This window comes from Erithacus rubecula, assembly GCF_903797595.1.
Source record: "Erithacus rubecula genome assembly, chromosome: 10".
NCBI classification, from domain to species: Eukaryota; Metazoa; Chordata; class Aves; order Passeriformes; family Muscicapidae; genus Erithacus; species Erithacus rubecula.
The window spans coordinates 27,703,902-27,719,291 of NC_136662.1; the positions used below are offsets into that span (position 1 = coordinate 27,703,902).

At 42.1% G+C, this 15,390-nt stretch overlaps 1 protein-coding gene across 1 annotated transcript in view; it reads right to left on the bottom strand.

Annotated features, from left to right (window-relative positions):
* The window catches only part of XPR1 (xenotropic and polytropic retrovirus receptor 1), a 102,491-nt gene that overhangs the window by 24,896 nt on the left and 62,205 nt on the right, over positions 1-15,390 (bottom strand). The window contains exons 3-7 of the mRNA XM_079313875.1: positions 13,118-13,219; positions 5,977-6,200; positions 1,631-1,780; positions 1,037-1,120; positions 470-551 (exon numbers count right to left, since the gene is read on the bottom strand). Of these exons, the coding sequence (XP_079170001.1) occupies positions 470-551; positions 1,037-1,120; positions 1,631-1,780; positions 5,977-6,200; positions 13,118-13,219 (642 nt within the window). The remainder of the gene's footprint in view (positions 1-469; positions 552-1,036; positions 1,121-1,630; positions 1,781-5,976; positions 6,201-13,117; positions 13,220-15,390) is intronic.

Here is a 15,390-nt window from a genome sequence, read left to right on the forward strand (position 1 = left end):
CCAACATCTGCCAATAAGAAAAAGTCAATTAATTCCATTAGCAGATTCCAGGCATTGAAATCCTAGGAATGTCCACGTGAATTCCTGATTTCCATCCTGAGTGGCATTGGTCACATGGCTCTGTGTCTGGTGGTATTTTCTTTAGGGAGTCAATACCATGTAAAACTCATGTTCTACAAGCACCTGTGTCAACATGGGCACAGGCTGCATATTCCCAGAATGATAACAAAAATCTGTTTTAACAGATAGATGTTGCACCCTCAGAATATCCCTCCAAAAGTAAGGAGGAAACCAGAGGAAAAGGATTTTTGTGTTCAGAATTCACATATACAACATGAGAAAAACCCCAACCTGCTGCTGAGCAGGACTAGTAGTTCCCACCAGTGTGATATGGCTCTGATTTAACCCAGAACATGCACTCCCCAAGTGAGGAGAATACCCCCAAACCAAGGCATGGCAGGACACCTACCTGAAAGTATGACAGTGACATTCAGTGCAATGAACAACCCACAGAACAATCCAACCCTGAATGTAGTCCAGGCTGGTACAGGCTGTGAACAAAGCCATGGCAGAATTATGGTGAGGTAAACAGGTTATCAGCACAGTCAGATTAGTTTGCAGAGCAAACTTAAAATCAGAAACATACGCTCCTGATCCCTGATTCTGATTGCACCCTCGCTCTTGAAGTGAGGTTTTTTAAAACTCAAAATACTGTGTAATATTCTTGCCATCTTGAAACAGAGCTTGGGCATCTCAATGCCCCCTGAAAAATATTCCAGACCACACAAGCACTAAGCATATGCTTTTATTAGCACAAATTTCCTTTTCCCATTTATCTCCTCCCTTCATTACCTTGTCTGCATGCATTAGGAGCAGTAACCTATTTCCAAACCTTCCGGAACTAAAGCAGATTATCTGGCCCTGCCCCATGCATGCTCACATCAATTATTTCCACTGTTTTGTTCAGATGTTGAATCTGATTTGGCACCCTGACAAGTGTGAGGAGCAGCTCTGCTGCACAGCCCTCATCTCTCACCTGAGCTGCTCCTAAGGGCGGAACACGCAAACGTTTCATCGCCTTCTGTCTGTCTCCATCTTCCAACTCGTTGGTCACCACTTCCTAAGGACACAAAGACACACACAAGTCCATCTGAATGATGAGCATGTGGTATAACAAAAACTAAAGGTTGGTTTCCATGTAACAGCTGAGCCCTGGCCCACTGCTCTTTTAATACAGGGACATGAAAAGCTCACCATGCTGCACTTCATGGCAGAAGTTAAGGCTGCACTAGGCTTTGCCAAGGGAAAAGGTACCAGCTGAAGAGAACATGTCTGTATTTATGTAAGCAGTGCCAGAATTCAGTGGCATTTCAAAATCAATAAGTAGCCATCTTGGTGGCAAATACAAGCTACAGTAAGGGCAAAACACGATGGAAATTACAGTGTCATAGAACACTTTGGCTTGGAAGGAACCTAAAGATCTTGTAACAAACCCCTGCCATGGGCAGGGACACTTTCCACTAGAACAGGTTTGCTCAGAGCTCCATCAAGCTGGGCTCAAACGCTTCCAGAAACCAGCAGTGACCAAAATCCCATTTTTTTTTCCTGCTAGCAAGAAGAGGAGATTCACCTCAGTTTCAGAGATAAGCTGGTTGATCTTCTTGCAGGTGTAGAAGGGAGCCACCTCCACCTCGGCCACCCTCCACTCCGCCCCCCGCGCCGTCTCCAGGTTCTTGTCATGCTTCTTCAGGATCTTACGGAAGCCAGTGAAGTTCAGGTTCTGCACACAAGGGGAAAAACATGCTGGCTTTTAAACCCCAGCCATCTCCCAGGAAAGAGGAATGGTTCTCTCTCCAGTGCTAGTGAGAATGGAATAGTTAGTAAGAATCAAAATTATTGTATTTATTGTCAGGAAGCTTCTGAGTTCTTACTTTACTATAAGGAATATATAACCCTAACAAAAAAAAAAAAGTGTGACTCAAGGGCATAAAACCTACCTAAACCTTTTTATTTCCTGAAAAAACCTTCCTCCTTTATGCAATAAGTGATCTGATGCTACCTGGAAGACAAATAACCCTTAAGGGGTTTTCCCTCCTGAAGAATCTGAGCTACTGACTTCTTTAAACTTAACACTGGTTTCAAATCAAGTTCTCCAGTTAAATTCATTATAGAAGAGAAATCTTTGTATGAAAGTTGTCAGTGCTGCAGATTAAATCCAGACAAGTGCATCCCCACAAACAGCACTGTTTTTTTCACAGACTATGTTGCACAATGACTGCAAAACCAGCTTAGGCTGGCAGCTGTGGGAGCTGTAACTCTCCAGTCTGTAGAGACAAGCACACAATGCTTCAAACAGGAATCAACTGTTGATTTCCAAGTTATAGATGATCCCTGATTCAACACCTGTCCACAGTACCCAAGACAGGCAAAGCTCATCACACAGCAGCAATTGCTGTGGTATGATGTATTTGCAATCCTGCATTTCACTGTGCAGGAAGTGCCACCTAAAAAACTCAGTGTTTCATTCAAGCAGCAGAAACACAGAGAGACCATGGTAAGACTCATTTCTGAAAAAAGCTTAGAAACAGCTTGTAAAGAAAACCAGAGAAAACAGCAAAATCCAATACCCTGGGGAGAGGCACCAACTAGTCACTGGAATTATTTTCAATGTAATTATGCTTCAAGTGATTTAATGCCAGACCCTCCCATCCAGGTGGGAAATGAGGCTGGGGAGACAGGAGCAGGAAGCCAAAGCTTTAATGACCTGCCTTATTGCAGACAAGAGACTTTAATTACATTCTATTGGAATAGCCAGAATTCCACCCCAAGGAGAGCAGAAATTCTCATTTAAAACTGCAACAAAAGGATGATTTTGGTCAGGGATCTTTCTGTGGCTTGAAATAACATCCCTCCATCTGTCACGGGTACAATCCCAGTCTAAATCTTAGGGCCCTGGCTGGTAGGGATATGTTTATACCAGACACCCTAAAACCTATCCAGTGGCATTTCATCCTCTGACTGCAGAAATTCTGCAACCTCCAAGTACATGGTAAAAGCACTGATGGTCACAGTGATGCTTCTGACAATGAACACACAATGATGGGACTGTGGAACAGGACAAACATCACTTATACAGTCTGATATTTTGCTATTCTTTCTGCTTTTATTTGGCAAGGGGCCTTCTCCAAGCCTGACCTCCATTTCTGCTGCATTTAGTGGAAATAAAAAAACCCAAAACCCTCCACAAACAACAAACTTAGGCAATAATATAATGGAACATCAAGTAAAATCAAACAGTGGACTCAAAAATATTTGCTCATATATGTCAGGAAATGCACCAGCAAGGTAATTTAATAAAACTGGCTCAGCCTCAATTATTCACCCAATAAATGCATTCTATTATATACAGAATAAATAACTAAATATTATATGCTTCATTTCCCAGCATTTGATTGTCCTAAAACACAGCATTTCAAATAAACAGATTCTCTAGAATAATACACTGCTGGTAACAATAAATTAATTTTATCAGAAGTTTAATCATTGATAAGTTAAATATGTAAGATCTGCCCTGGAGACTGCTTATAGTTTCATTTGATGTTTGGTTTGTGTAACTCAGGAATGAATGCATTTGTTCAGCCCTTAGAGACAGAGGAATTTGCTTCAGGTGGATTTTCTTTCCTCAGTAACTTAACTCAAGGCATCAGCAGTTCATCAAAGCCAGTTTGATATTTATAATGCTGCTGTTGATTTCACTCTATCTCCTACATGAAGGGCTCAGGCACATCTTGTTATTGTTTTTCCTTCTTTCCAAAACTGCAAGAGCTTGAATATTCCTCATTGTTATATTCTAAGCTCAAGAGTGATTAACAATAGTAGTACTCTGGGATTTAGTTTTATGTCTGTTTTTGTGTTTATATTCCTTGGTACTCAACTTCAAAACCAATTTGAAGAAATTTTTCTCATTCTCTCTCTGGAGTTATGTTGTAGAAATAAGCTCTGCTGCCTCTGAAAAGTGTGAAAGCTATCAAAACCAGATGGGGTTTAGATCAATATTTAGTAGACTTACAGTGGGAATGGACTCCTGGTAGCAAAAAGCAAAAATACCAGTGCACAATCTGCCTTTCCTCACAGAGGAATAGTAGGAAAAGATTTCCCAAAGGAATGACCCACATCAGCCCCTATTTAAATTCATCAGGCCTCAGAATTGATTTTTTTGTAATTAAAAGTACAGCTGTCTTCTTTAAAAAAAAAGAAAATAAATGTAAGTGAAGAAATCACAGCAGGTAATGCTGCTTCACTCCATTCCTAAAAAGATGCACATAATCCACCTTTCCCAGCAATTTGAACTAGGAACTACCACTAATAGTTAAAGAGCTTCATTAAGAAGCTCAGTTTCCAAACACATGCTCAAAGATAGTATCAGTGTGGGAGAGGTACAAGTAGTCAGAATTTTGGGAGAATAAGTTCTGTCCATACAGCAGGTATTTAAGTTATTCTGACTCTGAATTTTGATTAGTAAAATTCTGCAGTAAAGATTTGTCAAAGACCTAAATACAGATGTAGTCAATTTAAGCTCCTATATTCTTATTTAACAAGCTAAGACCCCCTCACAGTAAAACACTATAAAGCATTTCAGAGCATTTAACTGCAGAAGACATAGCCCAGCCAAAAATATATTAACACTTTCAGATTTTGATTTCAAGATTTTTGGAACAAGATCAGCATCTGCAATATTTATGAGGCCAAAAATCCAAGTACAACTAAAAATTTGTTTTCATACCTCAAGGCAAATGAGCCTGTATCCCGCAGAAATCAAAAGATATATTTTTTAAATTGATGTTTTTGCAAGAAATTCTGATATACCAAGGTCACAGCCACTACCGGGGTAACGCCAAGAGGAAACAGTACAGTGGGATTTCAAATTTCAGGACAAATATTAGATAAAAGAGCTTCTTCCCCAGCCTGCCCTGCATAGAACAACACACTACAGAAGAAAGAGGTCCTGCCTGGACAAAGGTGCTGGGGTCAGCCAGCCCAGAAAGAGAAGAAGGACAAGTCCTTCTGCAGGCCAGCTTAGCACTCCTACCTCAATTGAAAACAACCAGGTATACACTGCTACCTGCCTTTTCTTTACAAGTGTTTAGGGGCCCCCAGAAAAAGGAAGAAACAGGTGAAAAACTGAGTGAGGCCACTCGAGGACACCTGTCTTGGGTTGCAATACAGGATGTGGCCAGCAATGTGTGTTCTGACCCCATCTGTTGAGCTGGGTGTGGCAGTGCCCCTGATCTCCTGGCACATATTATCTGCTAATGGGCCAGCTTTAAACCAGCTGGGGCAATCATCTTTATCTTTCCACAGCCCATCCTCCCTCCAGGCAGATATCATCTGCTGCTGGCCCATTCAGTCCCACTGCATGACTGATAAAATTCCATCATCCCACTGGCAGATGCTCCAGCCAGGGGGAGCAGCCAAGCCTTTCCTACCCAGAGAAAAAATGAGATTTTGGACACCAAGGGACCTTCTTAACACTGGATTCCAGAGGAAAGCCAGACCTTTCCACATCATCCCTGCACCTTCAGAGGAAACTGCACCTTCTCCAGGAGCACTGCTCCAGCTGAACCACATCTGCCCCTGCAGGAGGATGCAGCCACCATTGAATGGGACTGCTGCCACCACCCTGACTGACTGACGGGTGTCAGCTTGGATTCTGACTCTGGCAGGGTTTGGGGATTGTTCTTTGTAATACTGCATTTCTATTTTAATTTTCCTAGTAAAGAACTGTTATTCCTAATTCCCATATCTTTGCCTGAGAGCCCCTTAATTTCAAACTTATAATAATTTGGAGAGAGGGGGTTTACATTCTCCATTTCAAATAGAAGCTCCTGCCTTTATTGGCAGACACCTGCCCTCCAACCCAGGAGCGCACAAACACACAAAGCAGGGAGGGGTTTGCAGCTGGGCCCGTGCGGGTACCTGGTAGTTCTGCAGCAGGATGAGGCTGAGGTAGAGCTCACTGAAGGCCAGTTTCAGGTCTCTGATGTTCCTGTGCTGGACACGCTCCTCGTGGGACAGGTGGAAGACGGGCTTTCGGCGGCGCTGCAGCGTGGAGGCGCCGCTGGCCTCCTTCTGCGCGTCCAGCGTGGACTGCAGCTCCGTGCGCAGGGTGGTGAACCGGCGCTGCGCCTCCGCCAGCTTCTCTGCGGGCACGGACAGGACAGTCACCCGGCAGGGTCACACACGGCCACCCCAACGCCTTCATCTAGCTTTTACACTTGGCACGTTCTGTACCGCCTTAGTGCGTGACTCTGAACTTCATATAAAGTGTTACAAGTTCTCTTCACCGCTCAGTCACACAAAACAATCCTTTTCCATCCCCAGAACTGAGGACACCGCTGCAGCCTCGTGCCACAAAAGTGTAAACAACTTTATACTTTTTATACTGGGAATTGAGGTGAGTAACCTGGGAGGATGGGACTTCATAACCTGAAGCTGTAATTGGATAATTGTCTTGGGTTGCAATACAGGATGTGGCCAGCAATGTGTATTCTGTCCCCATCTGTTGAGCTGGGTGGGGCAGTGCCCCTGATCTCCTGGCACATATTATCTGCTAATGGGCCAGCTTTAAACCAGCTGGGGCAATCATCTTTATCTTTCCCACAGCCCATCCTCCCTCCAGGCAGATATCATCTGCTGCTGGCCCATTCAGTCCCACTGCATGTCTGATAAAATTCCATCATCCCACTGGGAGATGCTCCAGCCAGGGGGAGCAGCCAAGCCTTTCCTACCCAGAGAAAAACTGAGATTTTGGACACCAAGGGACCTTCTTAACACTGGATTCCAGAGGAAAGCCAGACCTTTCCACATCATCCCTGCACCTTCAAAGGAAAACTGCACCTTCTCCAGGAGCACTGCTCCAGCTGAACCACATCTGCCCCTGCAGGAGGATGCAGCCACCATTGAATGGGACTGCTGCCACCACCCTGACTGACTGACGGGTGTCAGCTTGGATTCTGACTCTGACAGAGTTTGGGATTGTTCTTTGTAATACTGCATTTCTATTTTAATATTCCTAGTAAAGAACTGTTATTACTAATTCCCATATCTTTGCTCGAGAGCCCCTTAATTTCAAAATTTTATTATAATTTGGAGGGAGGGGGTTTACATTCTCCATTTCAAAGAGAAGCTTCTGCCTTTATTGGCAGACACCTGTCCTTCACACCAGGTCAATAATTAACCTAAATATGTGAATAGATCAAAACTTAGAAAAGTGTGAAAACTTGGAGTCCATCTTGGGTGTAACCATGGCCAGACTCTTGTACTGCCCAAGGTGAATCGCTTGAAGCCTTTTAATAAATCCCTACTGTATTCCTTTAACACTGCCTAGCCTCCATTCCAGGGGGCCACTGTAGGCATCAACCCAGCCCTAAAAACACTGCACCTGTTCCTCAGGTAACGAGCCTATGGGCAAACTGCACTGTACTGCATGGCCTTCCCCCATGGAGCATTCAACTCCACAGCTCTGCACATTTCTCTTGTCACAGGATGGAATCACAGACCGGTTTGAATTAAAGGCCATCTCATTTCAACTCCCTACCATTGGCAGGGACACCTCTCACTTGTTCCTTGTCCAACCTGGCCTTGGACACTCCCAGGGATTGTCACCCATGGCTTCTCTAGGCTGCAAAACCTGTGCCAGGGTCTCAGCACCCTCACAGGGAAGAATTTCTTCTTCATGTATTATTCAAATCTGCCCTTTGTCACTGTCAAGCCATTCCCCCTTGCCCTGTCCCTCCAAGTCCTTGCCCAAAGTCCCTCTCCAGCTCTCCTGGACCCTTCAGGCACAGGAAGGGGCTGTAAGGTCTCCTTGGAGCCTTCTCTTCTCCAGTTCTCACTCCCAGCTCTCCCAGCCTGGATCTGAGCAGAGGTGCTCCAGTCCTCTGGACCCACTCTGATGGGTCCCTGTACTTCTTGTGCTGTAAGCCCTAGACCTGGGTGCAGAACTCCAGATGTGGGCAGAGTAGAGGAGGAAGCTTTCCTCATTAAACCTACAACATCACACAAGTTCTCAAAATCAAGGGCAAAATCAAGGGGCTGTCCCTTCAGCACAGACTAAAGTGGCAGTAGCCAGGAACTGAGACCTCTCAACTTCCATCCCAGCATTGATTTCTAGAGGATGTTCAGTCCAGCAGCACACAAATACCTGCTAGGGATGGAAGAAGCCCAGCCTGTACCTGGAGACTGCAAACCAGCACAAGGACACTGGCTGGAGACAGCAGGCAGGCAGATAGGGTCTCATCCAAATACCAAAGCCCTGACCACACATCTACTCTGAGCACAGAAAAGCAGCTCCTCTTTCCCAAATAAATCAAGTGCACCAGAAGCATTAGAGAAAAATCCCGTTAGACAGTATTATGAAACATGACAGTGAGTAAGCAAAGCGTTTTTCAGATCTGTGCACCCACTACTGACTACATGTTTACTATCTTTTCATGTGACAGTAGGGAAATCAAAGAAGACAAACCCCACACTTCAAATGTGACACTGAATTTTGTTACTCAGAGAGCAGCACAGCCCCTCTGCCAAGCTCCCAGCGACAGACAAACACAGCTCTGCTTTGATCAGGAATTACAACACTGCTGGCTGCTGTACATGATCCACTGCAATCATTTATCCCTCTTTTCCTCACTTTGGAAGCATTGCCTAGTTATTTACTGGTTAAAGAGGTCACCAGCCTGCACTTAAATGTCATTTTAATGTGTTTTCAGAACAAGTCTCTCTCTCACACCTCAAGTATGAAGAAGGTATTCCTTTAAACATGCTGCTTTATGTGCTCTCAGAAAATAGTATTTTTGGCTAAATAACAATCTTTTAAAGCTAAAACCAGCATAGCTGAGACTGTTATTGTTCTCTTTGTTCTGTACAACTGGTTCCTTCCAGGCTTTTTTTTCCCTGCTAGGCTTCAGGCACAGCCTTGGCATCTCTGTTGATAAGCAGGGTCACAGACCATGGGTGTTGGTGTTGGCCAGGAAGATGCTGACCAGGTTCACAGTGCTGGAGCCACCTCCACCCTGCAGGACACCAGAAACCACAGAGCCACAAGGTCCCTTTGCTATGCAAAGCTCTGCCCCAGCAGCCTCCTGGATGCCAACATAATTCTCATCATTAGTATCTTGCATAACAATTCAATGATAATTCTCAATTGCTGCCCACTCAGATGTAAGATTTCCTTTTCCTTTGTCTCACTCAATTCTGCTTAATTTTAAGAGCAAAAGTTCTCTATAAATAAATTAACAGTGCATAAGGTATTTGCCAGAAGAAGAATGCATTTCCAAACAGAAAATGGGGATCAGTAAAGGAAATCAAGTACAGAGGAGCCTGAAACTAAATTTCTTGCTTATAAACTTTATTAAAGGAAGAAGATTTGAAATGCAGGAAAGGGCAACTCCTCTCTGACAACTTCCACTGCACAGACTCCACCAAACAGAGGCAATGCAGCCCACAATGAGAATTTTTATCACAGTGAGAATATTTACCACAAGATCAGACTGCAAAAACAATCATCCCTCCCCACTTTGAGAACTCCCTTGGGGAGAAGGAACAGATATTTGTTCAAATCAAAAGCCTTCATATAAATAAAGCTCACAAGTTCACTCTCTATATTGAAAACATCTATTAAACCATCTGTGATACACTGAGATTTCTTTTAAATCAAATCAGTAGATATGGAAGAGTTTAAACTTACATTTTCAATTGACAGCACTGTTCCACTATCCCTTTGTCCAGAAAAATCCTAACATCCATCAGCCCAATAACACAATATTTAAAGAAAATATGATGCCTTGAAATATTTATGACTACAGCTATCCATAAAAAATGCCACTCCTGAGAAACAGCCATCCTGTCACCACCTTCTCTCTCCTGCACTGACTGCAGTTATCCCATCCACAAATCACTGCATCTTATTAAAGGATGATTTTTTTTTTTACCATCAAGACTCAATGCAGAAGCAAAACAAAACAAAATAAAACAAAATGTGTTTTGCTGCTGTTCTGAAAACCTCTTAGGGAATTGCCCAGGGAAACAGCAAAGGATAGAAATTAATTTCTGAGTTTGCAGCATACTCCAAAACCAGTGAAAAGTCATAAACCACTATCACTAATTTAGCACTATCCACTACTAATTTAACAGTCTGAAAAGTGACTTTAAAAAATATGTCACTCATGAGAGTTTAAAAAAAGCTTAGAAACTGGAACCACTCTTGTATTGCAGCATTTTGCATGACCTGATGCCCACAGAGCCCTCAGCTCAAGTGTAATTTCATGGCAAAGTCTAATGAGAAATCCAAAACCAATAACAGCAGACTTCAACACAAGTGCTTGCCATAAAGCAGCAGCTTTGCCCAAAAAATGCTGTTAGATCCTGACTAAAGAGACTAAAGAGTTATCACCCCAATTACTCAGTTCCAATATGGTTTCTGACTTCATTTTCCAAGAAAAATCAAAGTTCACACATGAGGATGATGGGAAAACAAGACTATTGCACTAAAGAAGCAGCAAAATTTCTCCCCAAATTCCAGTTTACATGGGCATGGGTGTGACCAAAGCCAGAGAGGTGGTGATCAACAGCCTGAATCTCCTGCCAGCTACACATTTCAGGCAGCCCCTTTTAGCATTCCTTCCTTTCCCTACTTGTACATACTGTGTTCAATATTTTGCTTTCCAATTTAAAATGAGGGTTTCCTACAAATAACAAAACCATTCCTAAATTAACCACGGAAATTTGTTTAGCCAAATCCTGATGATGGTGATTTAAAATATAACAAACCTGTCATCTAGAAAATCCCAAACACAAACCAAAACTGGCCACAGACAAAACTTTAGCTCTTGAATAGGCTGGAACCATCTGAAGATTTTACTGCAGTCCTTTTTTTTTTTTTTTTCAGCTGGGGATAGATCTTCTTGAGCACAGTCAAAAAATATGGAAATTGTTTATCAGATCTGATTTAGTTAATGGCAGTTTTCCTTTCCACTGAGCTGGGATAATGGGCTGGGGAATTAAGGCAATGTTTGAAGGCAGCACACAGGGAAGGGTAAAGAAAGGGTTTTGCAGCTCTGAGTGCTCTGTGGAGGAACTGGGGTTCAGCATCAGCCATCCCAGGAGGATGTTGTTTTTGCTGAGGCAATCCTGGGTCATGCTCACTGAGCCTTCAGCCTAGAAAAAGATGATCTCTGCCTCATTTCCTCATCAACAGAAAAGTTGATTTTCTTAAAAATGAACAATATTTACTGTAGTAAAGACAGGGGTACAATAAGCTGTGTAATAAACCTTTAATAAATAGGATGTGCCAGGTCATAATCTAAGCCAACACATGCCTTGAGTTACAATAGGGTCCAATGTGACAAATTTCTGACACAATCAAGGGTAGGAACCACTGATGGAACATTTCTTGCTGTAGCTCAATGCTAATAACCCTAATAACAGGTTTCCATTCTATGAAAGTCACGTCGCTCTTCTACAAATAAAAGACTTATTTTAATCTTATCACAGGAGAATTTCAAATTACATGTATTCTCTCCTGGAACTTTTTGAAATGACAGCTAGCTGCAGAAAAAAACCTAACCCTACACTATGTTATTAATGCCATTTTAACAATGCTGGAATGGGTGCATATATGTGGGTGCACGTGTGGCAGCAGGTCCTCATTAGGGAAAATTATAATCTGCATTGTGCATCTAAATTGACAGAACTTCCTGCACAGAGTCTAGCTCACAATGCACAGGATCTGATACAGCTCAGAAAGGAAATTTCTGAGCATAAAAGCCTCAGATCTGGGAGAGAAGCACACAATCTCCCAGGGAAACAACACAGAGCAGTGCTGAGTTAGGTATGTATAAACTGTGTGCAGAAAAATGCCTTTAAAGTGTAAAACCCAGCTGACCTAATAAAAACCATCTATTTTACCTAAAAAACTGCCTCTTGTCCTGACACTCACTTGGCTCCAGGGAGCTGGGAGAGCAGGCACAGCCAGCCCAAAGGAGATTTACTTCCCTAGATGGAAGCTGAGCAGAGGGAGGCTGCAGTGTTCAGCCACTGCATCTGCCATGCTTTCAGCTATCCTCAAGTTCACAACCCAGATCCTGGCTGGCAGTAAAAGAGCCAGCAATAATGTCATCACCTAATGGTTATGAAAATATTTTGCACAATTCAACTGTGCCTTTGTTACCAGATTAAAATCAGAACTAGAAAAGGCTACCATATTGTGCTGCAAATCCTGTTTATAGCACTAAGTTAATAAATCAGCATGTTAAGAGGAAGTATAGAAGCCAATGCATTGCTGTATCTACAATTAAATGCTCTTCTAGTTGAAACACCACTTTAAACCTCACCAAAAGAGGCTGAAAATCATCAGAAGTGTAAAGGCAGGAGGAGCCAGAGCACACCAAGCCTTTTGTAGTAATTTTACAGGGAGAATTTCCAATTAATCCATTCTAAAGTAGCTTTCAAAACACAGGATAGGAAGGCAACTTTCTCAGATGAAACAACAAAAACCAGCAGTTGATACATGACACCTAGAAATCCCCACTGCACCATCACAGCATTTTCACTCAAAATATGCAGTCCATGACAATTGCTGCTGGCTTTTGTAGCCCAGAAAGCTGCAGGGGTTTCAGTGAGAGTTCAGTGTTTAAAAACTTGTTGCACCCACCAAGATGATCAAGCTACCACACACAGGCAAGCTCAGGAGAGCTTTTCCTGCAGAAGCTCAGCAAACACCAGCTGGGATGCTCAGCACACCTAAAACACAGTCAGGAGACTGGCACAGATAAGCTGAAATTCTGTGTCCTTTAGTTCTAACAATATCTCCATAAAGTTTAGCAGGATACCTTGAAATTTTGAAGAAATGAACTCTGCCATTAATTCTCCCTCCAGCCAAATACCAGGGTTTAGCTCCAGAGCTGTGATTAAACCAGAGCACTTTTCTAAGCAAACCCACCCTCTAATTACCTGATGGTAGACCTGCATCACCACTGTGGTTATCCTGAAAGTTTGGGACCTCCAGGCCCTTTTTCTCTTGTTGAATTTTCCACAAATACACACAAAATAAGCACCTTACCTGAATAGAAAATGTTGATTTTGGCAAGTTCTTTCTCACATGTTTGGAAGAATTTCTCTTCAAACGTGGCAAAACATCTTTTCACCGTGTCCTCATCTGTGTCTACAAAACAAAATAGAAAAACAAAGAAGCTGTAATAAAAGAACACAGGAACAATTTTACAAGTGGCCATGGAAATAGTTCTTCAGAATAAATCCAATTCTCCTCCCCCCCACTGCTCTGAAATAGTTTTAATTCTTTTGCAAGAATTACATACCATCCCATAATTAAAGTCAAAACTTGGGAGTTAAAGCAGCAATTCAGTCACCTTGTTATAAAAAATACAGTGCAGAATCTCAGAGACAGAATGCATTTTCTAGTAATTAAGAAATTAGTTTAATGAGTAAAAAAAAAAAAAAATCAAGACAGGCTATAATTACCAATTTCAGTACTGTCAAAAACCAAATGTTCCTAATACTGAAGCAAAGCACACTCTTCATCCCCTCCCATAGTTACAGCCCCTGAATCTTCATGCACTCTCACAGATTGCAAGGGTTAGTGTTAACACAAACAGGAAAATTAGGAATTTATTATGGTCTCAACAACGTTGAAAAATACACCACAGAACCACAGAATTGCTTCAGGTTGGATTAAGATGAGTGAATCCAACCACTGTCAAGCCCACCACTAAACCATGTCTCCAAGTGACACATCCAACATGTATTTTGAACACTTCCACGGATGCTGGTTCTACCAGACTCAAACAGATGTTGAAATACACATAATTAAATTGAGAAGATGACTGACAACATGAAAGTTTCATTCACTATCAGATACACATATGGACTGTCATAACTAAGAAATCTTTTTCTTCTGGCACTAATTTCTAGATAAAATCAACCTCAAGAGAATATTGAAATACACAATTTCAACATTCAGATTTTTCTGGGGTTTTTTTTGTTTTTGTTTTGATTTGGTTCTAATATTAAGCACCACACACATCACTACCATTTTTAAAGGATGGTATGGAAAGGGCAAAGAACACACTCCCACATGGATCCTCCTCCTGGGCAGCCTGAGCTCTGCTCAGGGACATTTCAGGGACAGAAAATAACTCACTTCAGGGCTGGGCACTCCCAACAGCACAGTCACACCAGCCTGGGGCTCTCCAGTAAGGCTGATCTGAACTTGCCTCCAAGACTGTCAAATCCTCAACCTGACAGCAGAGCACGAAGAGCACAAACAGGGGAGGAAGGTGAAGCAACAGAATTACTATGAAATGCTCCAAATGCTGAGATTTTATTCACTAGTGTTTTGGGTTGCAATACAAAATGTGAACAGAAATGTGTATTCTATTACCATCTGTTGAAGCCAGGTGGGGCAGTGATTTTTATTTCTGTTGCACATATTATTTGCTAATGAGCTATTTTTAAAACTAAGTAAGGCAATTATCTTTATTTTTTTTACAACTCTTTTTTTTTTTTTTTTTCTAGGAAGATATTATTTGCTGATAGGTCATTAAATCTCACTGTATGACTGATAAAATTCCATCATCCCACTGGCAGATGCTCCAGCCAGGGGGAGCAGCCAAGCCTTTCCTACCCAGAGAAAAACTGAGATTTTGGACACCAAGGGACCTTCTTCCCACTGGATTCCAGAGGAAAGCCAGACCTTTCCACATCATCCCTGCACCTTCAGAGGAAACTGCACCTTCTCCAGGAGCACTGCTCCAGCTGAACCACATCTGCCACTGCATTTCTATTTTAACATTCCTAGTAAAGAACTATTATTCCTAATTCCTGTATCTTTGCCTGAGAGCCCCTTAATTTCAAAATTATAATAATTTAGAGGGAAGGAGTTTACATTCTCCATTTCAAAAAAAAGCTTCTGCCTTTATTGGCAGACACCTGTCCTTCAAACCAAAACAACTAGATGCCTGAAAATTTGCAAATAATATTAATCAGGAGGTACCAAATCAGAGATTGACCTGAAAGGCAAATTCTCCACCACAAAGACTTTACCCATGTCTAGCAGAAAAGTTTATCTTGAGGTGCTTTCTGAGATGGGGTAACTGTCATTTCCTGTACTTAAAGATAATAATACAGAAATAAAAGCACACAGGCTCACTGCTTTCCTCCTGTGGAAACACCACATTTCTTCCACCATTGCTTCTTTTTATGTTCCAATACATTCACAAAATAACAGTAAGAACAAGCATATTTTTAAATTTCAGGCACTGGAACTAAAATCTCTTAAAACATGGAATATACTTTTTGTCCATAAAGTCAAATATA